The sequence below is a fragment of the Selaginella moellendorffii genome, unplaced genomic scaffold, assembly GCF_000143415.4.
Source record: "Selaginella moellendorffii unplaced genomic scaffold, v1.0 SELMOscaffold_125, whole genome shotgun sequence".
Taxonomy (NCBI): domain Eukaryota; kingdom Viridiplantae; phylum Streptophyta; class Lycopodiopsida; order Selaginellales; family Selaginellaceae; genus Selaginella; species Selaginella moellendorffii.
The window spans coordinates 395,919-412,564 of NW_003314386.1; the positions used below are offsets into that span (position 1 = coordinate 395,919).

General features: G+C 47.9%; 1 protein-coding gene and 1 pseudogene across 4 annotated transcripts; one reads left to right on the plus strand and one right to left on the minus strand.

Moving 5' to 3' along the window:
- Positions 1 to 4,388: 4,388 nt before the first annotated feature.
- On the minus strand, positions 4,389 to 6,054 carry LOC9644828. 4 transcript variants are annotated; one of them, XM_024665630.1, is made up of 6 exons: positions 5,044 to 6,054; positions 4,890 to 4,975; positions 4,792 to 4,809; positions 4,722 to 4,732; positions 4,619 to 4,662; positions 4,389 to 4,575 (listed from the first exon to the last, which is right to left on the minus strand). In XM_024665630.1, the coding sequence occupies exons 1-6, from the start codon at positions 5,340 to 5,342 to the stop codon at positions 4,509 to 4,511; spliced, it is 525 nt and encodes a 174-aa protein (XP_024521398.1). In that variant the 5' UTR covers positions 5,343 to 6,054; the 3' UTR covers positions 4,389 to 4,508. The 4 variants fall into 4 exon arrangements, with proteins under 4 accessions (XP_024521398.1, XP_024521397.1, XP_024521396.1 ...); XM_024665629.1 differs by lacking the exon at positions 4,792 to 4,809 and having other exon boundaries at positions 4,529 to 4,575; positions 4,619 to 4,756; XM_024665628.1 differs by having other exon boundaries at positions 4,569 to 4,732.
- Positions 6,055 to 14,492: 8,438 nt separating this feature from the next.
- On the plus strand, positions 14,493 to 16,336 carry LOC9645172 (annotated as a pseudogene).
- The last annotated feature ends 310 nt before the right edge of the window (positions 16,337 to 16,646 follow it).

Consider the following 16,646-nt stretch of genomic DNA (forward strand, 5'->3'; position numbering starts at 1 on the left):
CAGCTCTTGGTAAGCGTTGAGCTTTCCTTTTACGTAGCAGCTTTTCTATGATAATTGTCAACGAGGTCTGCTTTAGTAGATTGGAGATGAGACTTTCATCTTATGGCGATGAGGCATTCAGAAGCTTCTGGAGCTCTGATCATGCAAGTGTTTTAAGCTTTCTTTGGTGTTTGCTCAGGTACTTAAAGTCTTTTTGCAAGTGTTTTCTCACCTTTCTTGGTTCCAAATTTTACCTCGCTTTGCCACTGGTATGTATGTCTCTTTGCGGCTACAAGCGCGTCCAGGAGAGATTTCTCGAGAAACACATGTCCGAGAGAATAGGAAGAGTCCTCAAGGAAGAGCTGCAGCAGCAGTGACAGCCTCTTCCTTTTCGATTCGTGCCACAGATATTGGACAGCAGCACATCTCCGGACTTATGACTGATGCCTGGTTTGCAGCGTGCTTGGCGAGCTGGATATCACTTTGCATGATCCGAGGAGTGTTTGCCACGCCAAGCTCAGCTGTCGGGCGTCTTGCTGCTGCCCGGCTCTTGCGAAGAATCGACCATGCAGTAGAAGAGGTTGGATCAGTCGGATCTCATCTGATAGACCTCTCTCCCTCGAGCTGCATCGACTGGAAGAGCGAGATAGCCGGGTTCCTGTTGGCCATGGCCTCGAAAGTTCTCTCATCATCGAGAAGAAATCCTGGAAGCATATTCGAAGAGCAAGCTGTAAACATTTATGAGGTCTGCAATAATAAACTTCAACAAATAACTTTTATAAAACTAAGAAGCAGCAATTTAAATGTGATTTTGATTCTTGATTATGATGAAGGTTTTACAGCGTATACTGTGTCTACATATTTACCTGAAACAATACTTCGCCCTCATCCTCCCAAACTGAACACCTTGGCATATGAAATGCTCTAACGCTTTATTCCATAGGCCCGCTATCCTTTGCCCGAGGCTTGGAACATGTTTGGGTAGCGTCACCTTGAGAAGCCCATCACTGAGATGATATGTTGCCACATCCTGCACGACACCGCGGGGGAAGTAAAGCCTGCGAGCAAACACTTTGGTGCTCGCTCCGCCCCGCTCCACTCTCACCGCTTCTCCGCCATCATCTTCGTCTCGAGCAACGCCAGTGATCTCGAGCACAAAGCCCGACTTGTCCTCCACCCAAGCGATGTCCACGGTGGCCAACTGCGCGCCTGGCATCTCCGCGACGACCACATACGAGCCTGGACGATCCAAGATGTCCACCAATGGAGAGATGGTGACGACGCTTGAGTCGTCACCACAATCATCTGCGTCGTTGGAGGCGAGAGCTTCAGGCCGAATGAGCCCGGCCGCGTCTGAAATGGTGCACGAGGCCGGAGGAACACGCGCGGCAGGCACCGCAAGGTACTCCTCCTCCTCCACAACTTGTTGTCGCTGCTCTCGCCCTGTTTGCTCCAGCCCTGGGACAAGCGGCAGCGTCACCCGCAAGAGACCACTGTGAAGCTGGTAGCTTATCCTTTCCGCGTCCACTGCATCGGGGAGCACAAACTCTCGCGCAAACATCTTGGTGAAGGCACCACGATCCCTGAGGATGCGACGCTCTTTCGCCTCGTGAGAGATCCCAACGATAGACACGACTCGATGGAATTGAGAGCCCGAGACCGCCACCTTGACATCGCTGCTGCTCGTCACGCCCGGCATCTCCAAAAGGATGAGATACGAGTTGGGGAGGCGGCGCACATCTGTGAGCGTGGCAGCTACAACCGTGTCGGCTATGAAGCACTTGTGCGCGCTCATAGCGTGCTCTACCTCAACCGTGCTGTTGCCGCAGCCGCGCGCCTGGCGGAGAGAGCAGTAATCACGGCCGCACGCCTGCGCCGCGACAAGCACCAAGAATACCATCGCCACCCTCGCTGCTGCCATCGCCATTCTTCACCCTTCTCTGCCCTAGCAACTGGACTAGGACTTATATACAAGAAAAGAAAAGGTATGAGCTCCCACGTGGAAGGATTCGATAGCTCAAGAATTCTGAGAGTCGATCAAGGGTCAAAAACATCAAGTTAAACTAGAAACAGATCCTCACCATCTTCGTCTCCTGTTTTTGTCGACTCTTTCTTCGCTAGCGGAGAAAAAATAAATTGAAGAACGTGGTTTTCTTAATGCTCTAATCAGGAGGTGTTTAGGAAAATTTATAAATTATTAAAAAAATTAATTTAAATGAATGCCACCCAAAAGATATACTAATGCTATTCCTTTTTGGTTTGCTTAAGCAAACACTGAGTGGATATACCTACAATATTCTTGAATATTCTAGGATATTCTACCAGCTAAAGGTTGTTATTCATTTCGATTAATTTTGTATTTATAATTTATAAGCATGTTTATAATTTATAAACTTTCTGAAACCTTTTCTTATATATTATTTTTATTTATTAATCTTGTTTACAAACATACTTATAATTATAATCTTTATTTGATCAATTGAATTAATAAGTAATAATAACACTACTATTTAACAAACTAAATGTTGCTACATGCAACCTGTAGCAATTAAGCGCTGCCGGAATAAAGACTTGCCACCCTTTGTGAATTTGCCCCCAGCGCAATTGTCCGGATTTCTTCGTCCAAATGCACATCCTCATCAGCCAGGAGAGTGCCGCGATGCTGAAATTTGCAAGGGGAATGGAAGGTGCTCGTCCAAAGATAAAGAAGCCGATCACACCGATCCTCTACCCAGCGATCAAGGGCTGGAGTGCGCACGATTAACTTTGACCCGGTCCTCGGTCTCGGTTTTGCTCGAGAGCGTCTTTTGACTGACTGACTGCTTGTGGAGCCATCAAGAACTCATAAATCTCTCCCTCCATACTTAGGATCGAAAGAGAAGAGTTACCATTCCCGGTTCGAGTTGATCAATCTCGCTTGCGACCCTGGAAACGACGACGCACTCGATGGAAAAGAATATTGCTTCTTTCCAGGAAGAACTGGGTCTCATTGGATCAGAGCAGATGAGCTCCATTTATGGAGCTCGTCCTCTTCGGTCCCTTCTCTGTTTTACACGACCACAGCCAGGAATATCCAACTGCGCTCACTTTTGTTCGCTCTTCTTCTTCTCTTTGCGATGACAAAGCCAAAACTTGCTCCTAGGCGGTGGGGAGGGGGACTTGGACATTAGTTGCTTCACCGTGCTGGTAAGTCAGCGTCGATTCCAAACACAAAAAAGAGAGCTTTCTTTTTGGTGCAAACATCTCTCGTTGATCAGCTGCTTTGCACACCGCTGCTTCTCAATCACACTCGTCCTCCATAACCACGTCCTGTCACCCCGATACAAGAAAGGTGAAGTTAGACGAAGAGAAACTAAAGACATGTCTTCCTGTCCTCGGGCAAACTTTCCATGCCTAGAAAAATTGTTGTTGTCCAAGCAATATCTCTCAGTCACTGAAGTTCTCAAAAGGAAATCTCTTCTCTAAAAGAAAAAACCACAGACTTACCACTGGCAATGCGTCAATAGAGACTGTAGAGCGGCCGGGTGTTATAGTTTGCCGGCGTGCAAATTGCCGCTAGTCTGGCCATACACCGTGAAAAATCTCTAGCTACATTCCAATGCAAATCCCATCTATGGCGACTTACCAGGTCGGCGTCCTCGAGCCGCGAATCGTGATCCTTTGGACAGGCAATCGAATATTCTTGCTACTTGAAACCAGAGTTTTAGGGTTTTACGCCTGGGAACTTAGAAGCATGGCGCTATGGAAGATCGCGGGAGGTAGTTGGAAGTCTTTTGCTTTGCGAGTTGCTGGTGTTGCTGGTGTTGCTGGCGCTGGAGTTGCCATGTACTACGGGGCTCCTAAGCTCGCATCATGTGTGGGAGAGAGCGTGATCTTGGGAAGCCAGGTGATCGGCCAGACAATGAACAAGGCTGGAGAGAGCATGGAGCGGATCTTTCAAGCTGGAGCAAGCTCTGTGGAGAAAGTGGTGCGCGTCGGGGCCGAAGCGGTCAGTGATGGGGTCAAGGAAAGCTCCAAATCCGGCTCGGAAGCAGTGAAAGAGGCCGCGACCACTCTCGGATCGTCTTTGGAGAATGCTGCCTCCAACGTAGGCCTTGGACTCGCTGTGGCCGGACTCTTCATCGGAGCTGGGCTCGTCTTTGGGGGAAAGAAATGATCGTGCCTTTCCCTTCCTCTTCTCTTTGTTTCTCTTCATCGGAGCTTTTGGGGAAAGGAATGATCGTGTCTTTCCCCTCCCTTTGTTTCCCTTCGTCGGATCTTTGGGGGATAGAAGTGCTCGTGCCTTTCCCCTCCTCCTCCTCTTTCTCTAAAGCTCAAAGCTTGGAGCTTTCCTGCCTTCTCCTCTCAATGCCCTGAGAACGAGATTCCTCGAGCTCTTGTTCGTTCTCATGTAATTTTGCTAGAGCATCAAACGAATCGAAGTTTTTGGTATGAAATTGGTCTTGTCTTGTAAAGTTGTATGGAGACGATTACTTGTGTCTTAAGATTACTGGATCACACAGATAAACGACTGGCAGGTTTGAATTTGCTCAGCCAGAGAACGGAAGTCGTGAAAAGTTTTCGAATTCCCGATTTTCCATGCTAGTTTCTCTCAACCTGGGGGAACGAAGTTAGAAATGAACGACCAAAGCTTCGGTACCTCTCCGAGCTCGTTTTGTTTCTCTGTAACGCCCGACTTCCACGCTATAGACAATAGCCCCAACCCAAAGAAAATATACAAAGGAAAAATGAAACATACATACCAGTGGCAAACCTGTTAGCAAAAGAATGGAAGTACCTGAGCAAACACCAAAGAAAGCTTAGAACACTTACCAAAGACTCGTCTCCAATCTACCAAAGCAGCAACCATTAGACCTCGCTGACAATTATCATAGAAAAACTTCTACGTAAAAGGAAAGCTCAAAGCTTACCAAGAGCTCCGCAGCTACAATTTCCTCCAGTCATGATGAGCCGAAACTGTCGTAGCAATGTTTTCCCCCAGACAACACGAACAACGCTGGAAGAACCATCCGCCGCTGCTTTAGTCTCGTAAAACTCCTGCGAATGATTGAAGAATCATTTTACCTTGGAGAAGAGGCGGGTAAAACTCCATCAAAACGAGCATCCCTCAAAGATATCACGAGATAGAAACTTTGCTGCTTAGAAGCCGCGTCCCAAAGCTCGTAAAGCTTGTTCATGTCCCCTCGCTTGATCTCCTTGCTGCTCGTCAGCGCCATGAGAGCGATCCAGACACGCTGCCAGCACTCCTCGATCTTTCTGGAAGAGCAACGAACACCCCGGCATTGGGCTTGCCCTCCATCGCTGCTGCGCTTTGACCGTACTGAGCAATAGCCGCGATAATCGAACATGTCCCGCGCGGGCATTCGATCGAAGAGCTTAAGCGCCACAGCAACATCCGCGATCTGGGCATATGCAGGATGATCACGCTCCAGGCAACAAGATCGCGCTCCTGCATGGAATTCTTCCACAACTACGATGGTGGCTTACGCATGAAATCTCAAGCTGTGAGTAGCCCGAGAGGTCTTCAATTCCATCCTGTTCGGGCATTCGATCGAAGACTTTCACTGCGTCATGCAAATGCCCTGCTTGGGTAAATGCTGCTAGCATCGCATTCCCCACCACGCTGTTTCTCTCGGGCATTATGCCAAACAGATGCTTCGCCTCCTCAATCCTGTTTTGGTCAGCACACCATCACAGACCATGCGACGATGTTCTTCGCGGGCCTTGAATCGAAGAGTTGCTTTGCCAGGAATAGATTCCCTGCTCGGGCATAGCACTGGTACAGTTGCCAAGCACACGGCATTCCACTCTGGCATTCGATTTAATAGATTTCTCGCTTCGATCACTGCGACCACCTTTGTCTCTTTCAAGCCTCGAAAAGGACCGCACAACCTGATGCTCATGAAGAATTCTAAAAAAGGAAGTTTCGAGAGATTGAATGATCACACTCGAAGGAAATGGCAATTTGAGAAAAAGAGCATATTCCTTTTTTTTTCTTTCCTTGGGCGGAGAAAGAGAAGGCGTCAGACGAGGCGAATGATCGAATCAGTTTCACACTGGCTGCATCATCATTAGGTTGCTTGGCTAGAGCTGCAATCGATATGACAAACAATGGAGCAGTGAGTGATCATGACTAGGCTCCTCATGACAAGCTCTCTTGACGAGAATTCAGAAGGTGGCGAAAGTGGGAGCTCTAGGAGAAGGCACTCGATTGGTGCAATAGCTACTGAGTGAGAGTTCTCTTGGACGTTTTCAGGAGAGAACGCACTGGGAGATCTCGCTGAAGATTTTCTCTGCTCGAGAGAGATTTGTGAGAGCCCCACGATCATGGAGTTCCAGGAAATCGCAGTGTGGCACGGCATTGAATCTAACAGGTGCTGCGCTCGTTCCAGATCCCCCTGCTGCATGTAGATCACGAGGATCAATTTGCAGGACACCACGTCTCGCTCGGGCATTGAATCGAACAGCCGCTGGGCTTTGTTGTGATTGCCGCTCAGCAAGAACGCCGAGATCATCAAGTTCCGCAACACGAGATCCCGCTGCTTCATCTAGCGACTGAAGATGGTCTTGGCCTTGTCTGGATCATGTTTCAGAGTGCAGTGCTCACCAGAGGAGTGGAATCGATGATAGCTTGTGCTCGATCGACATTGCCAAGCTCGCTGTGAGCGGAAGATCAGAGAACTCACAGACACGATATCGCCTCCTTGATCGATCCATTGTGAGAAAATCTCGCAATGAGAGTGTTCCACAACACTTAATTCTTCTCTATCATCGTGTCGAAGATCTGTCTTTCTGTTTCCAGATGCCTGGCTTAGGCATTCGCGTGAACCATAGCAGTCTAGGTAACTACATTCTATCTGAGAATGTTTCCGAAAACATTATCGGCATCTATCAAACTATCGCTTTAAGAGTACGCCTATAACATTTTGGGCCAAGAGATCACATCTCTCTCGTCCATGGTATCAAAGAGAAGCTTCAATACTTAAACATACCCGTTCTGGGTATATGGTGTAAGCATCGCGTTCTAGGGATTAGGAGCGATCGAAAACCAATAGTGATTTAAACTTTTATGAATGAATGAGACGAGACTCTCCACGAATTTCTTAAGGTTCGTATGAGAAGAACCTCCGGGAGAAGCAGCCTTCAATCTCCTGCCTTGCTCTCCCTCCATGATCGCCCTCACTTCTCTTCCACCTCTTCTCTCGGCGCAAATCCATCCTTCCCTCCAGATCTCGAGAATTATATTCCCACGCCCTCGCCTTCCAGCACCAGCTTGGTTCGTGATTTGCTCGAACATAGAAGGCCACCCCAGCATTGGCACTCCACACGGCAACGGCTCTCGAGCATGGAGTTCCATCCCCCTGTTGATGCGTGCTGCATGATCTCTAGCTGCGGCTCCAAGCTCACGAACAATCCTCTAGAAACCTTTGTAGAACTCCTAGAGCAGAGTTGTTGGTCATCCTGATACGATGCTACGCAGCTGATGGGAAGTTGGATCAAGCCCAGAGAATGTTTCATCGAATGCCCGAGAAGACTGTAGTGGCATGGACTGTGATGGTTACCGCATTTACCCAGAAAGGAATTTGGATAGAAAAAAAGCGTTGTTTGGAGAGAAATCCTGTTTCTTGGGGTGCTCTAATGCAGCGCACGACCGGCTGGAAGAAGCGAAGCGTTTTTTTGATGCGATGGAGAACCCAAAAATTCACGTCTACACTGCGATGATCACTGCGTATGCCAAAGCTGGAGAAATTGAAAATGCCGAGAGGACTCTCATGCCTGAGAAGGACGTGGTCGCTCAAACTACAATGCTGCAAGCGTTTGCGCACAAGGTCTTGTCGAGAAGACAAGGAATATCTTTTATTTAATCCTTGATAAGGATGAAATGGCTTGGAACGCTATGATCACTGCATATGCCCAAAACGGGCAAGCATTTCGTGCAAAGCAAGTGTTTGATTCCATGCCCACAAAGAGACGAAACATCGTCACTGGGAACTCGATGCTCTCGGCGTTTAATCTCAATGGCCATCCTCACCAAGCTCTGGAGCTGCTAAAAACCATGCAGCTCGAGAGGATCAAACCAAACGAGATAGCTTTCATGCAGCCCCATGGAGACGACGAAGAGATGCGCTGGTGGCAGATGATGGACAGTCCACAGCACCAAATCCATCATGAGAGTTCGATCGGAGGCCAAACTGGAAGAGAAACAAAAATCACAATGATTGATCCATGAAAATCTAGCAAAGAGAAAAAATCAAGAGAATTTACACGATGGCAAATGGTGGAGAGAAATCCCAATGCAATCTTGTATGCTCTGAAAGGTTTGAGGATTCAAGCCAGAAGTCTTGGTCTACACCATAGAGCTCTTTGCAAAATTGGAGCGGGGATCTCAAAATCCCACCACACTGCCACTCTCACCCTGCATCCCACCCACTGCCATACAAGCTCCTGTGATCATCCTCCGCCCAGAGGAGTTCCACGTTCTTGCCCCAGACTCCTTTTCATGGAAAATCCTGCTCCAAGCTTACATTCACAATCGTCAGCTTCACACGTTTTTTATTCCGTGCCCGGGAAGAATGTAGTGACATGGAATGCGATTCTTTTGGCAAATGCCCAAAACTGGCAAATGTACGTCGCAAGGCTTGGGACGTAGTTTGCATGACGCTGCCTTGTTTGCTTCTGTCACTGGATTCGCGAAAGCTGGAATGATCAGCGAGGCTAGAAACCAATTTGACAACATGTCCAAGAGAGATTCTGTGTTGTGGAATGCGTTTGAGATTTTCTCGAAGCAAAGAAGCTGTTCGACAGGATGGAAAGAGATCATCAATCCAGTTTTATGGAACTCTATGATTGTTGCACGACCCCAGTTTGGAGATCTTAATGAAGCAAGAAAGTTCTTTGCGAGGATGACGCAGAGAGCTTCCGTGTCATGGGGAACACTTACCAACTCATTTGCGCAGCATGGCTGCAGTGATATAGCAAAAGAAACATTCGTGTTATAGCGTGGACTGCAATGCTCTGACCAGACGCCCAGTGAGGTGAAACCAATCAATTACACAATCTCTTTGATTTAATGCCTCAAAGAAACCTTGTCTCGTGGACAGTTTTCTTAGCATGGAATGCTATGATCACTGCATATGCCGAAACAGGTATGTACGCAAGGCAAAGTGCTTGTTTGGCACTATAGAAGTTCTAAAAGAATTGCATGGTCGGAGCGTAGGGGCAAAATGGACACTTAGGACGACGCTTGGACATTGTTTAGATGCTGTTTACAGCAAACATCATGACCAGGAACGTTCTTGTCATGTAGTTTGCCCAGAATCTGTATCCATTCAGCTCTTTAAAGTCTTGAATCTGGAAGGATTCAAGAGTTTCATGGGCCTTTTGATCGCTTGCTGCCACCTTGGGCTGGTAATCCCTGCTAGAGACTCCTTGGCTCCAATGGTTTCTGAATACAATCTAAGTCCCGAGCAAGATCACTTGCTTGATTGGTGTTGCAAGAGCTGGGCTCTTGGATGATGCGAAGGAGATTGGTCCATTCACACATCCTAACTTAAATTTATATATTGCCTTAAAGTTATGGTTATTTCGCATTTAATCCTTACTTTCGTACATATAACTTACCTTAAATCAAATTTATGTTAAAAACACGTCTATTTCACACATCTTAGACAAAACGTAGAAGAAAGAACAATGTCCAGTTCAGCCCATGAGTGCTGGTATCTCAAACGATCCATCAAAACCTCCTCTTTGAAAAGTTTCTTCTTTGTTTCTTGGTCTAATCATCATCCATTTATGGCGAGCGATGACAGTTCATACACCATGCTTTTGAGCCTTACATTTTTCAACACAGCCGATATTCACCAATGTTAGAGATGGATACACTTTAAGCTAAGAGTTTGATCTCCAGACAAGCAGCGAACTTAAAGAAGAACTGGATTGAAAAAAGGTTAGCCTGAGAACTCCCTTGTCTTCTCGAATTGCTGGCAGTCATGATGAAGATGCTTCCAAACGAGAGGGCCGAGCCACGATCACGCTCGCCTAGCCATGAGGCAGGCAAGGTTCCTTTCCTCTGGGTGATACGATCAAACTTTGCTCTAGGAGTTCTACAAAAGTTTCTAGAGGATTGTTCGTGAGGTGGGAGCCGCAGCTAGAGATCACGCAGTACGCATCAACAGGGGGATGGAACTCCATGCTCGAGAGCTTGGCGTGTGGAGTGCCAATGCTGGGGTGGCCATCTATGTTCGAGCAAAACCGAATGCCAAGCTGGTGCTGGAGGGAATAGCATTCTCGAGATCTGGAGGGAAGGATGGATTTGCGCCGAGAGAAGAGGTGGAAGAGAAAGTGAGGGCGATCATGGAGGGAGAGCAAGGCAGGAAATTGAAGGCTGCTTCTCCCCGCGATGCTTACAGCATATTCCCAGAACGGGTATGCTTAAGAATTGAAGCTTCTCTTTGATACCATGGACGAGAGAGATGTGATCTCTTCGCAATGTTAGAGGTGTATGCCAAAAACGATTGTTTGATAGACGCCGATAATGTTTTTGCAAGAATGCCCAGATAGATTGTAGTTACCTGGACTGCTATGATTAACGCAAATGCCCAAGCGGGGGATTTGCAAAAAGCGAGAGAGATCTTCGCAGAGAAGAATCTAGTGTCGTGGAACACTCTCATTGTGGGATTTGCTCACAATGGATCGATCGAGGAGGAGATATTGTGTCTGTGAGTTCTCTGATCTTCCGCTCACAGCGAGCTTAGCAATGTCGATCGAGCGCAAGCTATCTTCAATTTCACTCCTCTGGTGAGCACCGCGCTCTGAAACACAATCCTGGTGGACAAGGCCAAGACCATCTTCGGTTGCTAGATGAAGCGGCGGGATCTCATGTCACGGAAGTCAGTGATCTCATTGTTCTCGCCGACTGGCAATCACGATGAAGCCCAGCAGCTGTTCGATTCAATGCCCGAGCGAGATGTGGTGTCCTGCAAATTGATTCTCGTGATCTACATGCAGCAGGGGGATCTTGAACAAGTGCAGCACCTGTTCAATTCAATACTGCACCACGATGTGATCTCCTGGAACGCCATGAGCACAGGGCTCTCGCAAATCTCTCCCGGGTGGAGAAACTCTTTGGCAAGATCCCCCAGCGTGTTCTCTCCTGAGAACGTCCAAGAGAGCTCTCACCCAGTAGTTGTTGCAATCAAGTGCCTTCTCCTCGAGCTCCCACTTTCGCCACCTTCTGAATTCTTGTCGGGAGAGTTTGTCACGAGGAGCCTGGTCACAATCACTCACTGCTCCATTGTCATAGCTCTAGCCAAACCTAATGATGATGTGGCCAGTGTGAGACTAATTTGATCATCTGCCTCATCTGAAACACTGAAGTATTGCAAGATCATGAGTGAAAAATACTTATGTGTTGTTGTGACTATGCTGCCATATCCATATGCCATAGCCAATATTGGATTAGTGATTGATAAGTTCTGCTATGGCTAAAACCCTAGAACAATAACAGAACAAGATTGCATTGTGAAATGATCGAGATAGAGATCGAGACAGACCCTAAAACTAGGAACAAAACGATTGTTTCCATCTCCACCTTTGGCTTTAGATCGTCATGCTCCTGAGGAGGAGGAGGAGACGGAGATGGAGCCATAGGCAAAGGTGGAGGTAGAGTGGAAGTCTATTGCCACAATTTGTGTGTGGCTATGCATCATTCTTTAAAATGTCTGAATCTTAATTGTTCTAATTTAGGCAATTGTTATGTTCCTAATTTTCAATTGTTTCACGATGCAACTTGGTTTTGTTATTGTTCTAGGGTTTTGGCCATGGCAGAGCTTGATCAATCACTAATCTAACATCGGCCAAGGCTATCAATATAGCAGTGTAGTCACAACAACATGTAAGTCTTTCTCACTTGTGATCTCGCAATATTTCAGTGTTTCAAACGATGAATCAGTCTCACAGTAGCTGTATCAAGAATTCATAAGGTGGTGAAAGTGGGAGCTCAAGGAAAAGGCACTCAATCAGTGCAACAGCTACTGGGTGAGAGCTCTCTTGAACGTTCTCAGGAGAGAACATGCTAGGGGATCTTGCCAAACCTCTCCTCATGCCTGGAAGAACCAGTTTTGGATGAGAACATCTGATGCAGCAAGATATGGAACCATATTCATCATCTTGTTGACAAAATCGAACTACGTGCTGCATGCTGTTGTTCTCGACAAGCTCTCGCAACTCTGCTTCAAACTTTGGCTGCCCGACCCAGTCACTTCCCACGATAACAGCAAAAATTCCAGCACTAGTTTTTACGGCCTGAGCGAATGCCTTGAGGAAGAGGGCTTGGGAAGGATTTCAATCGAAGCAATGGCATTCAAGCTTCCCATTCTGGTAATCTATCGGACCACTGTGCAAATGAATTGTCTGATCAACTTTGCCTTGACAGGGTACTGCTGCCAGTGGAACGACAGAGATCGTCGTAGACGAATCCACTGGCTCGCTTCACCAAGTTGGCAAGGAAGGTGTTCTCGACTTAGCCTCCAACACTACCAAGCTCTTTCGAGATCCAAATTTGACAGAAGCGCGTCCAGGAGAGAGCAACACATGTCCGAGAGAATAGCTGCAGCAGCAGTGACAGACTCTTCCTTTCGATTCGTGCCACAGATATTGGACAGCAGCCCTCCGGACTTATGACTGATGCCTTGATCATAATCAAGATCACATTTAAAGTGCTGCTACTTAATTCTATAAAAGGTTATGAGAGAAACTACAACATTTGTCTGCTAGACCTAAGAAACATTTAAAGCTTGCTCTTCGAATATGCTTCCAGGATTTCTTCTCGATGACGAGAGAACTTTCGAGGCCATGACCAACAGGAACCAAGCTCGGCTATCTCGCTCTTCCAGTCGATGCAGCTCGAGGGAGAGAGGTCTATCAGATGAGAGCCGACTATCAGATCCAACCTCTTCTACTGCATGAAGGTTTTACAGCGTATACTCTGTCTACATATTTACCTGAAACAATACTTCGCCCTCATCCTCCCAAACTGAACACCTTGGCATATGACATGCTTTAACGCTTTATTCCATAGGCCCGCTATCCTTTGCCCGAGGCTTGGAACATGTTTGGGTAGCGTCACCTTGAGAAGCCCATCACTGAGGTGATATGTTGCCACATCCTGCACGACACCGCGGGGGAAGTAAAGCCTGCGAGCAAACACTTTGGTGCTCGCTCCGCCCCGCTCTACTCTCACCGCTTCTCCGCCATCATCTTCGTCTCGAGCCACGCCAGTGAGCTCGAGCACAAAGCCCGACTTGTCCTCCACCCAAGCGATGTCCACGGTGGCCGACTGCGCGCCTGGCATCTCCGCGACGACCACGTACGAGCCTGGACGATCCAAGATGTCCACCAATGGGGAGATGGTGACGACGCTTGAGTCGTCACCACAATCATCTGCGTTGTTGGAGGCGAGAGCTTCAGGCCGAATGAGCCGGGCCGCGTCTGAAATGGTGCACGAGGCCGGAGGAACACGCGCGGCAGGCACCGCAAGGTACTCCTCCTCCACAACTCCCTGTTCTCGCTGCTCTCGCCCTGTTTGCTCCAGCCCTGGGACAAGCGGCAGCGTCACCCGCAAGAGACCACTGTGAAGCTGGTAGCTTATCCTTTCCGCGTCCACTGCATCGGGGAGCACAAACTCTCGCGCAAACATCTTGGTGAAGGCGCCCCGATCCTTGAGGATGCGACGCTCTTTTGCCTCGTGAGAGATCCCAACGATGGAGACGACTCGATGGAACTGAGAGCCCGAGACCTCCACCTTGACATCGCTGCTGCTCGTCACGCCCGGCATCTCCAAAAGGATGAGATACGAGTGCGGGAGGCGGCGCACATCTGTGAGCGTGGCAGCTACAACCGTGTCGGCTATGAAGCACTTGTGCGCGCTCATAGCGTGCTCTACCTCAACCGTGCTGTTGCCGCAGCCGCGCGCCTGGCGGAGAGAGCAGTAATCACGGCCGCACGCCTGCGCCGCGACAAGCACCAAGAATACCATCGCCGCCCTCGCTGCCGCCAGCGCCATTCTTCGCCCTTCTCTGCCCTAGCACCTGGACCAGGGGACTTATATACAAGAAAAGAAAAGGTATGAGCTCCCACGTGGAAGGATTCGATAGCTCAAGAATTCTGAGAAATGCTCTAATCAGGAGGTGTTTAGGAAACTTTATTAAAAACATAATTTAAATGAATGCCACCCAAAAGATATACTTAGTGCTATTCCTTTTTTGTAATTTAATTACTCTGGAATAAACTTGATGTTGCCCTAGAGCCTAGAGATGATCTGCGTGTCTGGAGAGATCCAAACTCTTGAAATTGGAGGCTTCGTAAACTTCTATTGACGTATTGTTGTCCCAAAGATGACGAGCTCTGAATCCTTGCAAGCTTGGAGCTGAAAATTGAAAATTCCTTGCCGATTTCCTGTGATTGAGCGTGAGAGAGGGAAAGATTACACGGAGGAACGCAACCTTTTGCCGGCGATGAGCAGGACGAAGCTTCCAGAGGAAGATCTTCCCAGCACGAATGGCGGGCGTCCATTAGAACAAATTGTTCTTCCAAGAAGGAATATGCAAAGATATTTGTCGGAATTTAGGGTTCTAGCGGGGGGTTTGGGCGGGAGGCTGTAGGCGCGAGACGATGGCCGAGCTCAGCCCGACGGTCGCAGATCTAGATGGCCACAAGAATCTATTCCGGGCTCTCTCCTCAGTCGCCATGCTCGCTTCTCGCTTCGCTCTAGAAATTCTCACTGCCAAAATGCAGATCCAAGATGGACAAGATCAAGGAGCCTGGCCGGCAGAGCAAGGATCTGGAGGAGCTGCGCCAGTGCAAGAGGTCGGTCTCGCTGCCTCCTGGCTGTGCTAGCTAGAGACGCTAAAGGATGAATGCAGGCTCATGAAGGAGTTTGATAGACAGATCAAGGAGGAGTCGAAGAACCCAGCGAAGCAGCTGAATGAAAAGAAGCAGTCACTGGTAAGAGATTTTGCGAGCGATCGATCTCATCGCCTCTTGCAGATCAAGGATCTCGACTCGTATGTGGCCCTGCGCAAAACGTGAGCATTCTTTCGCCATGCCGGTGTCGCACAAGTTCTTCCCTTTTTTCCTTGGTTCCACCCAGGTACACGAGCTCGCTGGGGAACAAAAAGGCGGAGTTGACGGAAGGTGGCAGTGCCGAAGGTGCTCGCACTGACCTCACGGATCCAAATGTCAAACCAGCAACCCATGGACGCTGGGAAGAAAACTATGGACGAGACGGATCAGAAGATTGAGCGCGTAAAAAAGGTCCGATCGACGCTCAAATGACAAGTTGGCATTCTTTTCTTCCGGGATACACTGGTGGAGGATCCTGTTTTGCAGCTTGCTACCGGTAGATGCATATTGTTCTTCTTGTTCCTGGGCGCCATTGCCGTGATCGTCGTCAAGGTAAAAGCCATTCTCTTGTTCTATCCAGGAGCTCTAAATTTTCAATGGCAGGTTGTTGATCCCAAGAAGAAGAACATCTGCGGCCTTCCCGGATTATCTCCCCTCGCGAACACCAGCCAGATTCTTTTCAACCGGCGGATATGGGAGTTTCTCTTCCTACTGTCCGAGTCCTTATGGCAAAGCAAAGGTCTGTATTATGTCTTATGATGATTGAATCTTATCAAAAAATTTGCTGTTTACAGGTGCAGGAGTTATCGTGCTTCTTGTGCTTTTGTCACAAGCTGAAGGGCACTTTGTGTCGCTCGATAATTCCTTCAGTTGCAAGACATGTACGAGCTCCGTGGTAATATTCAAGAGTATGGTAATGTGATTATTTGAGATTTTGTTGTAAGTGTTTGTTTTTTCAGGCCCACAAGTGACCCAAGCTTTGGCCGCTATACGAGATTTTGTTGCGGCTGCTAGCGCTGGCGAAAGATTGTTGTTTTACTTTTGTGGACACGGGACTCAATTCCCCGACAGAAACTTGGACGAGCTGGATGGAAACGACGAGGCTTTATGCTTCAACGACGGGGTTTGTTGATTTCATCGCTGTTTACAATTTCATTTTCTGTCTTTGTTACAGTACTTGGTAGATGACATACTTCATAACGTCATGGTCCAGTATCTCCATGAAGGCGTCCACCTGACTGCCATATTCGATTCCTGTCACAGCGGGACTGTGCTTGATCTTCCATATGGAAACACTGGATCTGGATGGTTTAACGCATCGTCCCAGACGCCGCCAGAGATATTACAAGCCGGAGTGTTTTTCAGAACGAGCGTGGTCTCAATTTCTGCATGCTTAGACTCTGAGTTATCATATTTTGTAAGTGCAGAGAAAGTTCCACATTTACTAATCTTGTGAAGTTTTCTTTTAGGACGAAGTCAATCAGAGGGGCTGGTTCACGAGCAATATGACGCACTACATACAAGAAGGTGCTACAACCTACGGGGCCATTCTAAGTGATATGCAGAATTATCATCCCAATTCTACCATGATGATCAGCTCTAGTTTCAAGTTTGACTTGACTAGAACACTTGATCTCTAGTTTCAGTGTAAGTATTTCCTTTGACGTGTTTCTCCATCTTGAGTTCTTTTGATTAGGAACAAGATCTTTTTGGGAATGCAAGCAATGCTGCTTGCAAAGAGCATGTGATTGACGGCGATAAAATAC